The sequence below is a fragment of the Diaporthe citri genome (genome assembly GCF_014595645.1).
Source record: "Diaporthe citri strain NFHF-8-4 chromosome Unknown scaffold_8, whole genome shotgun sequence".
NCBI lineage: Eukaryota > Fungi > Ascomycota > Sordariomycetes > Diaporthales > Diaporthaceae > Diaporthe > Diaporthe citri.
In genome coordinates, this window is record NW_025064853.1 from 2,995,498 (window position 1) to 3,010,858 (window position 15,361).

Here is a 15,361-nt window from a genome sequence, read left to right on the forward strand (position 1 = left end):
CAGTTGGTCTGCATCCAACAACTCGATTCACACTAGCTCACATCATCATCCTTCGCCATCTTCCTCGGATCGGCCCAGGACGTTCTTGATCACCTGCGTCGCCTCAGCTGAAATCTACCCAAGCACCGTTGCCGACCATGTGGAGCCTGGCTGCTAGACGAGAGCCAATTTGGCCGTCCTGTGTGACACACCATGAAACCAAAACGGCTTAGGTGGAGGCACACCTGACGCAGTGCCAACCCTCTGCCATCCAATCCATCCTATCTCGACCGAGTTTGGCAAGTCCACGGTCCTTACGGCTGATCTCGCATCCTCCTACGAGCGAGCTGCTCAGATGTTCCGTCATTGCTGAACGCCAAAAGCTGCCACTAGACCCGGCCCTGCCTCTGGCTCTGGCCCAAGCTCGGACTCTGGGGGCGAGGGGCCAGAATAGAACGGACTGCGGCATCATGGCTGCTGGCTGAGGGCAGTGCTCCTGCAACATGGCTCATCATGGTCACAAGGCTGGAAGGCAGACTCCAGATATCAGTGCCAGGTCCCCTCCTCCACACTCGGGCGTGACTGCGGTTGTCTACTGCCTGGTCGCGCCTCCGTACCTGAGCAAATGACACCCTCCCACCCACCAGCAGCTCCTCCTTTTCACCCTTTCTCTGCCCCTTGCCCCAGTTAACGCACATGATCTGATAGCCACGATCGACTCTTGACTACTACTTCTACCTAGGTACCTTTTGCTCTACTCAATCACCGCTCTACTGACCTGCTATTCGCACGTGAACAACATCAGCTTCAGCCTCCCGACGCAGTCATCTCGTCGTACACACTTGCCACCTGCCTCGACCTTCATATATCAGTAGACTGCCCTCGCGGGGGCCCCCTCTGCGCATCATGGAGACACTACGATATTCCATCTCGACCTGCAACGCCGACGAAATGCAGCAGAAAACACGCCGCCAGAGCAAATTCCCAGACGTCGAGGCGAGCCTTCAGGCCTCGACCCCTTCCAACTTCAAGACATTCCGCCCTCTTCAACCAAGGCGGCTGGTCTCCGACCCTGTCGCAAATATCCTGTCGTACCTAGGCTCGCGCAACCCGTGGCCCCAGCCGGTCTCCAAGGACGACGAGTTGTGGCTATTCGACAACACCGCCTTCGTCGCTACAACAAAAGGGAAGGACGGGAAAGAGACGCACACATGGAACGCAGAATTCGTTGCTGCTGTCTTCGAACAGGATCCGTCGTGCACAGTCAGCGATGTCGTCATACAGATCGCGGATAAGATCGGCTTGGCGGACGACGATGAGGCCAAGAAGACCATCGAGAAGAGGCTACGTCCGTTCCTGATGGACATACAGCCTGGGAAACAAGTCTTGGCTCTGTATGGGGGAGAAACCCACCTCAAGCTCAGCTCTGGGAGCAGAAACGGGATAAGCACCGACGTCAAGGCCATACCAGCGGCCCCAGCAGGCATGGGCGTTCCAACGACTGCCCAGGTGCCACAAGGCGTAACGGGTCTACTGCAAAGCAAGACATTCTTTGCCGATCCGGAAGGCTGGGCTGTGATATCAGGTGTGTATATTCCGAGAGCTTTATTCCTCTGGCTAGTCACTAACTTTGTGCAGACGTCGATGACACCATCAAGATCACACAGACGAGCGACCCAATCGGCATCCTCCGAAGCACGTTTGTCAACAAACCCGAGCCTGTTGCTGGCATGCCCGAGCTGTACAAATTCATCCAATCCGAGATCACTTCCGCCTCGCCATGGTTCTACCTGTCCGCCTCTCCTTACAACCTCTACCCGTTCCTGCGGGAATTCCGTGATTCCTACTATCCTCATGGCCAACTGCTGCTTCGAGATGCTTCTTGGATGAGCATACCTGGCCTGCTTTCCAACCTGACCCTCGGCACCGAGGGTTACAAGGTGGATCGGATGAAGAAGCTCCATGGCTGGCTCCCCAAGAAGAAAATGATCTGCATCGGCGACAGCACACAGAGCGATCCCGAGGCCTACGGAGAGATTTACCGCACACATCCGGAATGGGTCAAGGCCATATTCATCAGGAAGGTGACGGACATTGCTGCCGTCGGGATCGAGGAGAAGAACAAGGACGAGAGGTTCCAGGCTGCGTTCAAGGATGTGCCGACGACAGTCTGGCGCGTCTTCTCGGAGCCTGACGAGTTGTATGATGTTTTCAGGGAGCTCGTCGCCTCCAAGACTGCGTAGGAACCGGTCCGTGGTGATGTTGTGACGAAGGACCGAAGGAGAAGTACGCTGCGAAGTCTTCGAAGGAGCACCTTTACTTGGACTCGATGATTGCTTGCTCACCATCCGACCCTTGTTTCTGATTCTTGCCTACCTCAGCCTGGCCTATTATACCTAAGCATGCCGGTTATAATATGTATACACAGCGGGTTCAATTCCGATGAACAATAGAGTATCTAGCTAGCCTATCTCATAACATCAGAAATCTTCCCTGAATTGAACATGTGGTATTTGTGTGTCGAATGTGCAAAGATGAAAATTGATGAACTTGTTGATTGTAGTCATGTGCACCAAGGTAGCTTTACTTTCCGATGAGACTTTCGAGCCCATAAGCCGCTTCAGCTGATTGGTGTCTGTCCGTCTGTACAGACACGTCAAATTTCGGACGAACTTTATGTACCTGGCTCGGAATACGATCCCCTCCTCATTACACAATACTAGAGACAGGGTATAAATATATAGGCTCTCTCATTCTTCACAGCCTGCATCTCCGTCGGAAATCGGCGCTGATCTCGGGACCTTGGTTATTTAGACACTACTCAAGCGAGTGCGGAAGAGCAAAATGATTGCTATGTGCCCCATGCGACTGCAATGCAGCGGATTTCAGCTACAAAGGAGAGTCGCGCGCAAAATATTGCTGGTGTGTGCTCACAAGAGGCGGTTTTTGACAGCTTCTCGCCTGTGGTGCTGAGGTCCGGGTGCTGGTGACTGATGCTTTGCAGGGGCTTGATCCATGGGACTTGGTTAGAATCATGTGTCTTGCTAATACGATGGACACAAGACCCAATCTTGCTGTCTCGACAGCCCCGAAGCTTCCACAAGGTCGTTCCGAGACATTTCGGCCACCTCGAGTTCGCCATGTATGTATACTATGGCAAGCTGTTCAGACCGATCATCTCAGATGGTTGCACGGAAAGGCATGTATACTACTTTGCTCATGTGTTGCAGGTCAAACTCTCACAGAGCCGTTTCGTGCTACGGTCAATGTCCTACCCGTACTCAAGGTCTCACATTGTTTGTGCCTAGCCAGTTTCCAGTTCCTAATAGTTCATAGGTTACATCACGTGAAATCTTTTCGAACATCTGAGTCTGTTTGATACATGTATTTATCGCAATTAGCTCCCCGTCATTGGCCAGAAGTATTCAATTTTTAAGACTACCAGTATTAATCTGTCTTTCAACCAGCGTGTCGGATCCAGCATACATTAGCCTGATTGCAAATTCTCGGCAAGTCGGCCTTGCCTGAGCACAAACCTCGCTGGTTCACCCATGTGTCCTTCATATGCTGAGACAAACTCGAGGACAAGCAAATTTGACTGCGCCAAAAGTGAACTGTTCCCCAATACTGCAGACCAGAAAGTCATACTAATGAAATATGTATTGTGGATATCTACATGAATATATTATCCTTGGCTTCTGATTCATAAATCCGTCAAGTCCCACCGCCGTGGTCTCAGATGTCCTCGCCATGTTTACCGCCTCCTCGCTTGGGGAAAAAAAAAAAAAAGCGAAGTGTGTGCCCACCACCCGAGTCACCCGGTGCCTTGGACCCCAGACACGTAGTATTTAAACAGTCTTGGGGGCAAAGCCCAGGCGGGGGGTGGACGAGCCGTCAAAGACAACCAGGGCGGCCTTGAGCGCGACGTCGCCAAAGATGTTGATGCCGATGCCATCGCTGCTCTGGATGCCCCCGAAGCACGAGGAGGAGCCGGTGGAGACCTGGCCGTAGTTGATGACCTTGCCGGGGATGGTGATGCGGGCGGAGCCGACGCCGAAGGTGAAGGAGGGCGGGGTGGCGCTGCAGGGGAAGACGTAGCCGCCGGCGCTGTTGCTGTTCTGCGAGCCGCTGATCTGCCTGTAGTAGGCGCTCACGACGGAGGCGGGCAGGTACAGCAGGGTGGTGCCCGTGTCGGCGATGCCGTCGATCGAGGTCGACACGAAGGAGCCGGAGCCGACGGCGTAGCCGGTCGACACCCACTCCCAGAAGCCCTGGCGGGTCGACACCGAGGTGTAGGTGATGGAGCCCGTGTGGGCGCTGTCGTCGATGAAGCCGAAGTTGTAGGTGCCGGCTGTGGATGCGAGTTAGCTCTCATGTCCTCATATACCTGGTGCGCTCATATTTTGAGAGTTCATATCAGATAGCAAGTTACTTACCAGTGTGGTACTTGAGATCGGCAGTGAAGAGTGGGGAGTCCAGGCTCGCCTTGGCGTTGTCGAAGAAGGTCTTCTGCGGGGTGGGCGAGACGGTGTTGAGGCTGCTGAAGGCCAGGCCGAGCAGGCCATCGGTCTCAGACTCCTGGGAGAAGGAGCTCGACACGGTGGTGGCGACCTCGACGGCCTGGTTGGCCACGGACAGGCCGCCGACGGCGACCTTGTCGGTGTAGACCTTGCCGCTGGAGGAGGAGCCGTCACCGTAGCTGATGCTCCAGGAGGCGCCGCTCATGACCTTGGAGGTGCTGCTCTTGGAGGGGTTGTAGACGGTCTGGCCGTTGACCTGGCTCGAGGGCGTGGAGCTGGAGAAGACCCACAGGTCCGAGGAGCCGGTGTCGAAGTCCAGGTTAAGAGTCTGGGCCGGGGTGCCGATCTGCACGGGGGTGATGTAGGCATCGTCGAACGAGTCGATGGGCGTGGCGCTGGCGGAGCCGGTGGCACGGCCCTCGAGCCCGAACTCGGCGGTGATGTTGGCGACGGCCTCCTCGAGCCAGTCCGGCACGGGCTTGCCGTACTTGAGGTAGGTCTTCTTGACGGACAGGGCGCCGTTGAACTTGTAGTTGGGGTTGCGGACCTGCTTGAACGAGGCCCTGCCGGGGCCCAGGTTGCCCGGGGCGTTGGCAGGGGTTCCGATGTGGACGCCGGACGGGGCGCTCACGGCAGAGCTGGCGAGGGCTGCTGCCACCAGGGCGGTCTTGACGAGGGGTGCCATTTTTGTGGTGGTATCGAGAAGACGGCGAGGGTGGGCAAGGAGGCAGGAAGAGGGTCACAACCAAGACGGGACAAGACAAGACAAGCACTGAGGCCAAGAGACTAGGACCAACGATGGTGAGGGCCAAGGAGCAGGTGCAGAGGGCTGGAGACCAAGGCTGCCATACCAAGAGATCAACCGGCTTGGCCTGCATCTTTATATCTTTCGGAGGGGGTGTCTGTCTGGTGGTGGAGGGCGGCCTTTTTCCCCTCCTTCAACACCACTCTGGGACCCCCTCGTTGCTGATCAGCACCACACGATGGGCTGGCTGCCATGTCGGACTGGAGCATGGTGCCTGCTATGCCAAGTCGGGAATTCCCCATGTTGCGTTGCAACCTCTCATCTCACGGGCCAGGGCCGATAAGGGAAGGGGTGTCAATACGTGGGCGATGCTGCCATATCTCGTAATTCGCCTAGTCCTCGGCAGTGTAACCAAACACAAGGACAGGACTGCCAGGCCACCTACCGCGATAGGGCCTCGTCCGTCCAGCACCCTGCATCCAGAGCCCCCAAGGATCCCGGGCGGAGCATGCAGAGAATGGCCCACTTGTTCGGCCGGCCGAGGTCGACCGAGTAATGAACACCGCCAATGATGGACGCGATCTGTGACGACGATCCAAGAGCAGGGCAAGCTCGCCATCGGGCCCGTGATACTTGGGTATCTGCAAAGTGTGTTCAGTGGTGTGGATGTACTTCTCGCAGTGCAGAGATCGCAGACAAGTGGGCAGAATGCAGGCATCATCACCAATCCAAAAATCAGATGACAGACGTCAAGGGGTGGCCCCCACAAAGAACCCTGGAGCTTCCTTTCCGGTAGTTGGGACGGAATCCAAATAGATGAAGAGCAGGCCAGGCCTGCCGGTAAGTGCCGGCGAACCAAGAGTACTGTAGTCATGTGTGCAGGCATATGGGCCCCCAATCAGCCAAGCAGAGCTCGAGCCGGCGTTTGCAGATCTGGGGTCGACGTTGTTCTGGATTTTGGGGGGTGGAAGACGCGAGGAGAGGGGGCCCGAGTGCGCGAAGTGCCAAGTCGTGGCCGGTGGCCAGTTGATTTGTTTTCTTCTCAGACCTTCTGGATGAAGTCTAGCTGGTGTTTCGTGCTTTGTTAGCCTCGAGGGCCTCCCATTGGGGCGTGGCGGCATGTCGTCAAGTCCGTTCATTTCCAACGGCTGGCCAGTCAACGGCTGCCCGGCTGCCCGGGTGGCCGGTGACCAGTGACCAGCTGGGGCCCATTGTTAGACTTGTCTGTGGGGAGGCGAACAGGCTGGCTGAGGGCACAGACTGGACGGCCAGAAAGGGACCCGTCTAGAGGTCACCTTCCGGAAGAGGAACATGGGGCGCGTGATAGCTTGTCCACGGTGGGGGCTAATGCGTGAGTTGTGAATGGGCAATGGGCTCGGATAGAATAGATTGAATCATCATGGATGCAAGCTGTAACAATTGTTGGTCTGGTATGTTATTGCTGTAGTAGGTCAGAGAAGAGTGCACAGTAAGAAAGAGGGCAGCCTTGCTACCAAGTTCGCCCCCAGATAAGCATAAAACCTAATTTAAACTCCCGGCCAATTGCGGGATGTTTCCGCCACTCGACCTGCCTAATCATGCTCTAGCACCCGCAGCACAACGCTTCAGCCCATCATGTTTGGACGAGAGCGGGCAGATGGGCCAGGACAGGGGGAAATTATTTGATTGTGTCAGCCGTGAACTGGTCGTTGACTGGCCACCCCCCCCCCTCTCCTGTTATTCTGGTTCGTGTTGCCATGCCCTCAGCCAGCCTGCTCTGGTGCTGGTCCTTGCCCGCCCTCAAATCTTCCAAGGTACCACCAGCCACTCACTGTTCATCAATCCGATGCACTCCAATTGGCACCGTTGCTTCATCTGAGAAGTGACGTTCATCCCAAATGGCACATCGTCTGAACCAAGACAAAGCAACCCTGGAAGGTATTCTCGTCAACGGTCAGACAGTCCAATTCCCCTTCCCGACCGACTGCTGGAAATGGAAGTGCTCCGCCGACCAATGCAGTGTCCGCAATCAAGGAAATTCCCACAGCAGTCTATTCTTGACACCATCAGCCACACAACCAGTGACTCGTGCGAGAGCTGCCTATTCCGGCAGCCTAGCACCGAAGCCACTCGATGACCGGCGGTTAGTCCGATACCCACCGTCTATTTACTTTCCTCTTCTGTCCTTGGCTCAGCTGTCATTTCTGTCAAGCTCCGTGGCTTCTCGCCCGTTTGAGTACAGCTTCCTTCGCCCTGGTCCGACTCTGCGCCAGTGTCACCTGCCGCGGCCCCCGTCTGGCCCACTTCGAAGGGGTGGGGACGGACGGCGATACGGGCCACGATACCATTACTCTCTAGTATGACAACAGTTGGGGCCGGATCACGACAGATGCAACCAGAATGACCAAGACACGACTCTCGTGTTGTTGAATTCTGCCAGGCCCGTGACGGACCCCAACATACTAGTGTAGACCCATCAACAAATATTTCTTGCATTGTCCAAGGGAAATCATTGCAGCTCCAAAACCTGCCACCTGCCCATCATCTGTCCGCGGTGCAGTGCAGCTCGTCGTCCTAATGTCAGGCCGATAGACAGACAACATGACGGCCTGTCGTCCGGCCCAAACTCGGACATGAATGATTGTCTCCCTCCCCAGATTGAGGCTCTGCGCCTTGCAACCCACCACCTGCACGCCCAGCAATCGCCAAGAGGAATCTAAGCACCGCGGGATGCACATCATCCAACATCAGCGAGATCATCTGGTTCCATCCGGGGGGGGGGGCTGTCAGGGCGATCTATCTGGTCTTGGCCCTGCACCACTGGATCTTGCCAAGTTTATGACACGCTGATAACGGGCGGCTGTCACTGATAGCGCCGTGTGATCGAGTGAATGGTGTGAGTGGAGGGGTTGAGGTGTGCACATGAGCGTTGTCCTGTTCGCCCGTCGTACAGGAAGCTGTACATTAATGAGCAGATGCCAATGGAGAATTTATCCATCAAACACTGATACTTAAGGGAGCAACGGATACCATGAGCATCAGTCATTTCGCCCGCCGTTCAGCCTGGCGTTGTGAGATGAACTGAATCTCACTCAGACAGCGCGCCCCTTGACCCGACCTGCAAGGAACAGTGTACAGATAAGCGACACGCAGGCAAGAAGAATGTTCTCAGAAATACAATTCACACCATAATTATATACAGTATCGAAAGAACCCTCCCCCCTCCCCAGCACCTTCTCATACTCAAATACTCAAATACTCATACTACACATTAATCACATCATCAAGCAAGCGCCTCGCTCAGCGGCAAATCCCTCGACGACCGCCCGACCCAGACCGTCTTGGCCGCATCGCGCACGACCCAGTCCTGCGCCGCCGTGTCCCACGAGCTGACGTCCCTGCGGGTGACCCCCACGCTGAAGGTGCGCGACTCGCCGGGCTGGATCGCCGACAGCCTCTCGAACCCGCGCAGCTCGCGCACGGGCTCGTGCCCGCCGCCGCGCGAGACGTACAGCTGCGCCACCTCGTCGCCCGCCAGGCCGCCCGTGTTGGTCACCGTCGCCTCCACCGTGTAGAGCACGTCGTACAGCCGCGGGTTGCCGCCGGGGGCGCCGCCCGCCCTGGGGACGGGCTGCGCCGAGCCGTTCCGCGAGTTTTCCGGGTACTCGAACTCGGCGCCGTAGTCCGGGTCGGCGGACGCGGCGCTCAGGTCGGTGCTGTTGAGCCAGGGGTAGCAGTACAAGCTGACGCGGGCGGCGTTGATGGCCTCGGGGAACTGGTGGTCGGCCGGGTCGGCGCTGTAGTTGCCATAGGTCTTGGCATCGGTGGTGTAGGCCGTGGACGGGGTGTACTCGGACACGTTGGTGTGGGCCGTGACCTTGAGGTCGCTGTACTCGAACGTGGTGTAGCTCAGGCCGAAGCCGAACTCGTACGTCGGGGTCACGTTGTACTTGTCAAAGGCGCGGTAGTCGATGAAGCCGCCCTCGACGTAGTTGATCTGCGGCACGTCGTGGTTGGGCGTGTACAGGATGTCCGTGCCGTAGTCGGTGCGGTTGGCGCCGATGGTGAAGGGCAGCTTGGCGCTGGGGTTGACCTTGCCGTACAGGACATCGACGATGGCGTTGCCGCTCTCCTGGCCAGGCACTCCGGCCCAGAGGATAGCACTGACGTTGGGGTTGTTGGCGTAGTCGTCGAGGATGACTGGGCCAACAGAGTGGACTACCACGATCGTGTTGTTGCTCTCAGCAGCGACGGCGTTGATGACGGCGTCTCCGTTCTGCCAGAGGGTCAGGTTCTTCCTGTCACCCACGTTGCCGTCGACTGCGATGTATCCCTCTCCAGCGTCAGAGTTGACAAAGACAATAGCTGGTGCGTTCAGGTCGTTGGCCCGGCGGGCCAGGGCAGAGACGGTGTCGAGGTCCCAGTTGTCCAGGATAGACTCGTAGTTGCCGCCGTTGGCCAGGACGTAGTTCTGGATGGCAGTGTCGGGCGTAACCAGGTAGGGGAATTCTGTACTGCCGGAACCCCAGGCCATAGCAACTGCAGGAAAAGGAGTCAGCCATCAAAGAACGGAGGAGGAAGTTTCGCTTGGATATAGGGAGGACCAGGCCACAGGATGGCCACGACTTGTTTTAAACCCTGCAGCCTGATAATACCTTTGAGGTACGGGCTACAGATGGGAAATTGCTCTCTTTTTTGACAGGGTTAAAATTGTATCCGGAAGCTGCTTACGGGTTCCATTGTCACATCCGCGGTCAGAACAGCCATTAGGGCCGTTGAGGTTGGGACCTGCGTCCTCACCAAAGACGGTCGTCAGTTGCTCGGTGCCCTTCAGAGGCAGCACACCGCTGTTCTTGAGCAGGACGGTGCTGGCGGCGCCGATCTCGCGGATGATAGCAGAGTGGTTCGCCGTGACGTCGACGTGCTCGTTGATCTGGACGATGGGGCCCTGGCCTCCGTAGTAGTGCTCGTGGCCGTACGTGTCGCGCGTCCAGGAGGAGAAGTTGATGGGGTCACGCTCGACGGGCCGGTCGACGAAGAAGAAGCCGGCCATGATGCGGAGAGCCATGTCGTCGAGGCGCCACTGCGGGACGGTGCCGTTGAGCACGGCGATGGTCAGGTTGGAGCCGAAGTAGCTGTCTCCGGTGGAGAACAGGGTGTCTCCGGGCATGGTCATGTCGAGGCCCGCGAGCACGGAAGACACACCCGAGTGGGTGCCTTGCCAGTCGGAGACGACAAAGCCCTGGAAGCCGAGCTCGCCCTTGAGCAGGTAGTTGAGGATGTACGAGTTCTGGCATGCCTGGCTGTTATTGACCTGGTTGTAGGAGCACATGATCGACGTCGCCCCGGCCCTGACGCCATCTGCAGTACAAGTCAGCATCCAGGCCACAGTGTCGGGTCTATTCACCGGGAGGAATTCCCGGGGACTTGAAAAAGGCGCGAAGGCAAGGCAGACATACCAGCAAAAGGCCACAGGTACAGCTCGTGCATCGTCACATCATCCAGGTTCGCCGAGTTGGGCTCCGTGATGTTCCAGCCAAAGTCGTTGGACTCGGGCTGCTGGCGGAAGTGCTCCTGCTCGTTGGCAATGTAATGCTTCGCACTCGTCATGACGCCGGCGGACTGGATACCCTTGATGCTCTCGGCAAACATCTGGCCGGTCAGCACGGGGTCCGGCGAGAAGCCCTCCCAGTTGCGACCGCCCTCGGGGGACCGCCCCAGGGGACCGGCGACGGGGCCGAGCTGCACGTCGACGCCCTTGCCGGCGTGCTCCTCGCCCATGCCCTGGCCGCGGAGGAAGGCGAGGCTGCGGTCCCAGGTGGCGGCGACGTTGACGCCGGCCGGGAACACGCTGACGAAGTCGGCGTCGCGGACGCCCGTGGGGCTGTCCTGGAGACACATGGCGCGGAACCCGAGGCGGGGGATGGCGCCCGTCTGGCCGACGCACTTGTCTGTCTCCCACCCCGTGCCGGTGGTCAGGTTGACCTTCTCCTCCAGTGTGAGCTGGCTGACGAAGGAGCGCGCCTTGGTGTAGGCGTCAGCCCAGTCGCCGAGTCCTTCACCCCCTGTGCGGAACAAGTGTCAGCCTGCTGGTTTGCATCTGGATGTCGGGGAGATGTGAGGCCACTGTCGTCACTTACATGGCGAGGGGTACTTGGGAGGCGAGGCCTGGAACTCCTGAGATCCCTTGATGGTCACCGGGTCCTCCGACTCGAAGCCGGGGTGCACCGTGTCAGGGAACGGCGACCCATAGTTGCCGTCCTGCGAGTAGTCGTAGGCGGAAGCCACGCCGGCTGCTGCGAGCAGCAGGGTTGAAACAGTCTGCATGGTGCTGGATGGTTGTCGACAAAGGCAGCAGTGCATGGGGCGAGAAAGGAGGCACGTCTCTTCTGGTGGGCGTGAGGGATGACCGCCATCTTATATGCATGCTCGGCTGCGGTGGAATTCCGGGTACCTGCAGGCCCTGTTTGTTCTGGCATCATCGTTGGACGGCCCTTCCCTCGGTGCTGGTACAACCATGTGCTATGACGGAACCACGTAAGCTACTGTACCACGGTGAGCCGTCGAGTGCTCACTTGCTCGGCCGTTGATCGGAACACCGTAGGTTGTTTGCAGCATGTCATCCCGTGACGATCCCTGATCCCTCGCCGGCTTCGCGCTGGGACGCATGTAATTGGCCCGTCCTGGGCTGACTAGATTCGCTTTTTTGCTCGTGAACGACTCGGTCGTCCCCCGTTTTCGCGGGGTGCATCTCGGGCTTCCTGCAATGCTCTTCCGAGCCGGATGCTAGCTCTGCCGTGGCTATGGAGACTCTGGAGACCCGTGGGGAACGGGCGACTGTCGACTGGGCCTGGTCCACTCCAATGTTGGCCTTGTGGTCAGGTGGAAGGCACAACCGTTCTCGAATGTCGCCGTGGCCGACATTGTTGCATTCTCCATTTGTCCTTGCATCTGAAGCTGCCGGGCCGGGGAAATCCAAGGGCGACTCCCCGGGACATGGGGGGCATTTGAGCCGCACCCAGACACAAGCTTCCTGCCGTTGCTTACCACGAGATTCTACCGCCTCCCGCTGCTTGGCATCTCTGGGCCACAGGTTCGTCCCATCTGCAGCAGCATAACGCTGGTTCCTGACGATCGTTGAAAGTGCACGACGTCATACCACTCGCTCACAAAGTGAGACCCACCCCCATCCTCCGTGGGGAGATGATCCATTTGCAAAGTGCAAGCATTCGGCCCGACCATCGAACTTTGTCTTTATGGGGATAGAGGCTCCACCCTCCCTCTCCACATCCCCCGTCTTGTCGGCTGTTCAATGGGACCTAGAAGGCGGGGGGCGGGAGAACGTCGGCTTCATTTGCAGAACATCACGCTTCCCGTCCTCACATAGCAAACCTGCCTTACTATCCAGTCTCTTAAACATATCCACAATAGGAAACTCCGACTCTTCAGTATGAGGCGAAAATTCCAACGTGGATCGAAGCAACATGAGATGATCGAAGGATAGATAGCCTTATATCTCGGGGAGCGGCCGCTTTCTCACGAGCGTCTGCGAGGGAGGCACCGCGACAGTCGCTCGTATCAATCTGGATCACCTCGGCGGCCCCGACTCCCGTCCGGTATGATCTGTTCAGGGCCCATCCTGACCACAACCCTTCGGCATACCGCTGCCCGTCTTTCCACATCAAGCGGCAGGCTAATTCATTCTCTCCGGCCGGGCTCTACTCATTCTACCTTGTGGGCCCAATGCCTACGAGTCGTTCGGGCGGTCTAGAATTAGCGAACATCGGCCCACGGACTTATTAATCAACTCGGATAAAGATGGGGAATGGTACGCAAGAGATGTAAAAGCGCAGATTTTACTATATTGTCAGGCGTAAAAAGCCCACGGGAACCCGCGCCTAGAAGAAACAATTTCTGCTTCTAATTTCACCTAGAGAATTCTTGAGAGCCCAATGCTGCTGCCTTAGTTGAGCCTGCAGCCCGTAACACTCATCCACAACTTCTATTTTGTTAGCAGGAATCGTCGGTCATCCCCAAGCTTGTTGCTTTCTCAGGGCCATCGCCTGGAAGGTGTTATCCAGTCCTGCGTGAGTTCAAGGTCAAGGCTAAAAAGCCTTATAATCATAACAAGGCACAGTGTTCGAACCATAGGCCACTTATTCATCAGCGGAAAATATGTGGAGAGACGCAATCGATAATTCAGCTGGTCCAGCATTTTCGAGGTCCTCGTGTCACCGTTCCGGTTCCACAATGACGAGTCAAGGAAGGATTTGATACTTTGGTGAGCCCGAGGATAAAACACCATTATTGTCCTCTCTCTCGCTTTTGGGATCTCACACATGACGTCTGAACAGAGACCTGGAATTCTCAGCTAAGTAGCCGTTGACAAGTGTGGCCGGCAACTTGAAGTATGAGAAAGCATCAAAAAGTGTACCGCCGGGCTAATGCAGCCAATGATGACATAGTCTATCTAATAGTCTAATGTTAAAGGTTGAATGAATATCGCCGTAGGGAAATACCAGGTCTTGGCTCCTCTTCCTTTGAGAACCAAGCTTCCAAGCCATTCCTAAGCCGAAGTACCCCAGTGGTGTGTTTCACCAGATTCAACGTGTTGTAGAAGTATGAAGTGAAAAGCCTAACCCGTCACTGCAATAACAGATCCCAAAGTCTCCTTGCGGAACTGAGGGGACCATGCTGCCTGCCCTGTGTAGTCCTCAGTGCCGGGCCCCGCCCAACTTGCGAGGTTTCACCCCCCTCCCATGTAGGTTGCGGAACATGTATACCCCTGATCCTTCCATGCCCGGGCTCTCTTCGACGAATTGACAGTCCCGCCGGCTCTTCCAGAACGCGCTGAACAGGGGCGTCTCGAGGTCGGCGTGGTACTGGTCGCCCATCACTTTCTTGATAGCCTCAGTCGCTTCTTGGGCGTGATAGAATGGAATGGACGATACGAGGTGGTGAACCACATGAGTCCCCACGATGTTGTGGAAGAGATGCGTGTCGATAAATCCAAAGTCCCGGTCTATGGTGGCTGCAGCACCTCGGGCAAATGTCCATTGGCTGTGGCTATAGTGTGGAAGCCGCCCGTCCGTGTGTTGAAGGAAGGTGATGAGGACTATTTGTGCAAAAGAAGGTTAGTATTTTACAATGTTAGACTACTACCTTGGGCAGAGAAAGGTCCACACATACCTATCCAATGGTTCAACCAAAGATAAGGCACACCGTAGAATATCAACATCTCCCACCACCCAAAAGTCTTGACGCCCAAGTAGAGTAATGCTGTTGTCACGAGTATTCCTATGTCACTGTAGAAAACAAGTCGAAGCTCGGAGTCTTTGAAAATCCCACTACCTTTTCCAAACCAGTAATGACTGTAGTATGGGAATCCATGCTGATCGTCTTGACCGCTCAAGTTATCTAACATGTAAAGAGGCCATCCGAGAAGTTGGACGAGCACGCAGTGGATCAATGTGACCACTGGGGCATCCTCCGAGAGGCTTTCCACTGTCACGGGGTCGGTGTCATGACCTAGGTTGTGTTTGATCCAGCCTTCCCGGTCATGAGGCACGAAGACTGTGTCGCGCTTCAGGTCTCCCGTCGCTTTGTGGTGGTGAGCGTGTGTAATCTTCCAGCTGTAGTATGGCACCAGCAGGGATGAGTGGAGGACAAATCCCACGGAATCATTGAGTCTCTTGTTCTTGCTGAATGCACCGTGACCGCATTCGTGGGCCAGGATCCAGATTCCAGTCATGATAATTCCTTCTAGGATGGTGCAGAGTCCATAGACAACTGCTCGGAGGTATGGGGATGGCAATAACGGTGTGTACCTGTACGTTGAGTATATCACGGCCCCGAGATACAGGTAATCTCGCACAACGTATGCCAGACCTCGTGGGATGGAAGGCTTGAAGCAATGGGCCGGGATTGCATCGTGAATTTCTTTCATCGTGAACTTGGGCAGTTCGAAGACATTTCCGTGGAGGTCAATGTGTGCTGGGTGCTGGAGACCATCGTGCTCGATCTGGGCCTTCTCGTGCGCGACCGCACACGTAGAAGTGGATTGAGAAGCCATGTATTTTGCTTAACGAGAAATAAGACCTCGCTCAATCAGAAAAAAGAATCAGGATGCATTGTTTTG

General features: G+C 56.5%; 4 protein-coding genes across 4 annotated transcripts; 1 reads left to right on the top strand and 3 right to left on the bottom strand.

Annotated features, from left to right (window-relative positions):
* Window positions 1-930: 930 nt before the first annotated feature.
* On the top strand, window positions 931-2,222 carry INS49_015155 (uncharacterized protein; the record flags this gene model as incomplete). The annotated part of the gene is made up of 2 exons (XM_043175841.1): window positions 931-1,564; window positions 1,618-2,222. The coding sequence occupies 2 exons, from the start codon at window positions 931-933 to the stop codon at window positions 2,220-2,222; spliced, it is 1,239 nt and encodes a 412-aa protein (XP_043020798.1).
* A 1,605-nt stretch (window positions 2,223-3,827) lies between these two features.
* Window positions 3,828-5,184, bottom strand: INS49_015156 (uncharacterized protein; the record flags this gene model as incomplete). The annotated part of the gene is made up of 2 exons (XM_043175842.1): window positions 3,828-4,330; window positions 4,416-5,184. 2 exons carry the CDS (start codon window positions 5,182-5,184, stop codon window positions 3,828-3,830), a joined length of 1,272 nt encoding a protein of 423 aa, XP_043020799.1.
* Window positions 5,185-8,506: 3,322 nt separating this feature from the next.
* On the bottom strand, window positions 8,507-11,550 carry INS49_015157 (uncharacterized protein; the record flags this gene model as incomplete). The annotated part of the gene is made up of 4 exons (XM_043175843.1): window positions 8,507-9,762; window positions 9,955-10,584; window positions 10,683-11,288; window positions 11,364-11,550. The coding sequence occupies 4 exons, from the start codon at window positions 11,548-11,550 to the stop codon at window positions 8,507-8,509; spliced, it is 2,679 nt and encodes an 892-aa protein (XP_043020800.1).
* A 2,387-nt stretch (window positions 11,551-13,937) lies between these two features.
* On the bottom strand, window positions 13,938-15,295 carry INS49_015158 (uncharacterized protein; the record flags this gene model as incomplete). The annotated part of the gene is made up of 2 exons (XM_043175844.1): window positions 13,938-14,338; window positions 14,413-15,295. 2 exons carry the CDS (start codon window positions 15,293-15,295, stop codon window positions 13,938-13,940), a joined length of 1,284 nt encoding a protein of 427 aa, XP_043020801.1.
* Between the last annotated feature and the right edge of the window lie 66 nt (window positions 15,296-15,361).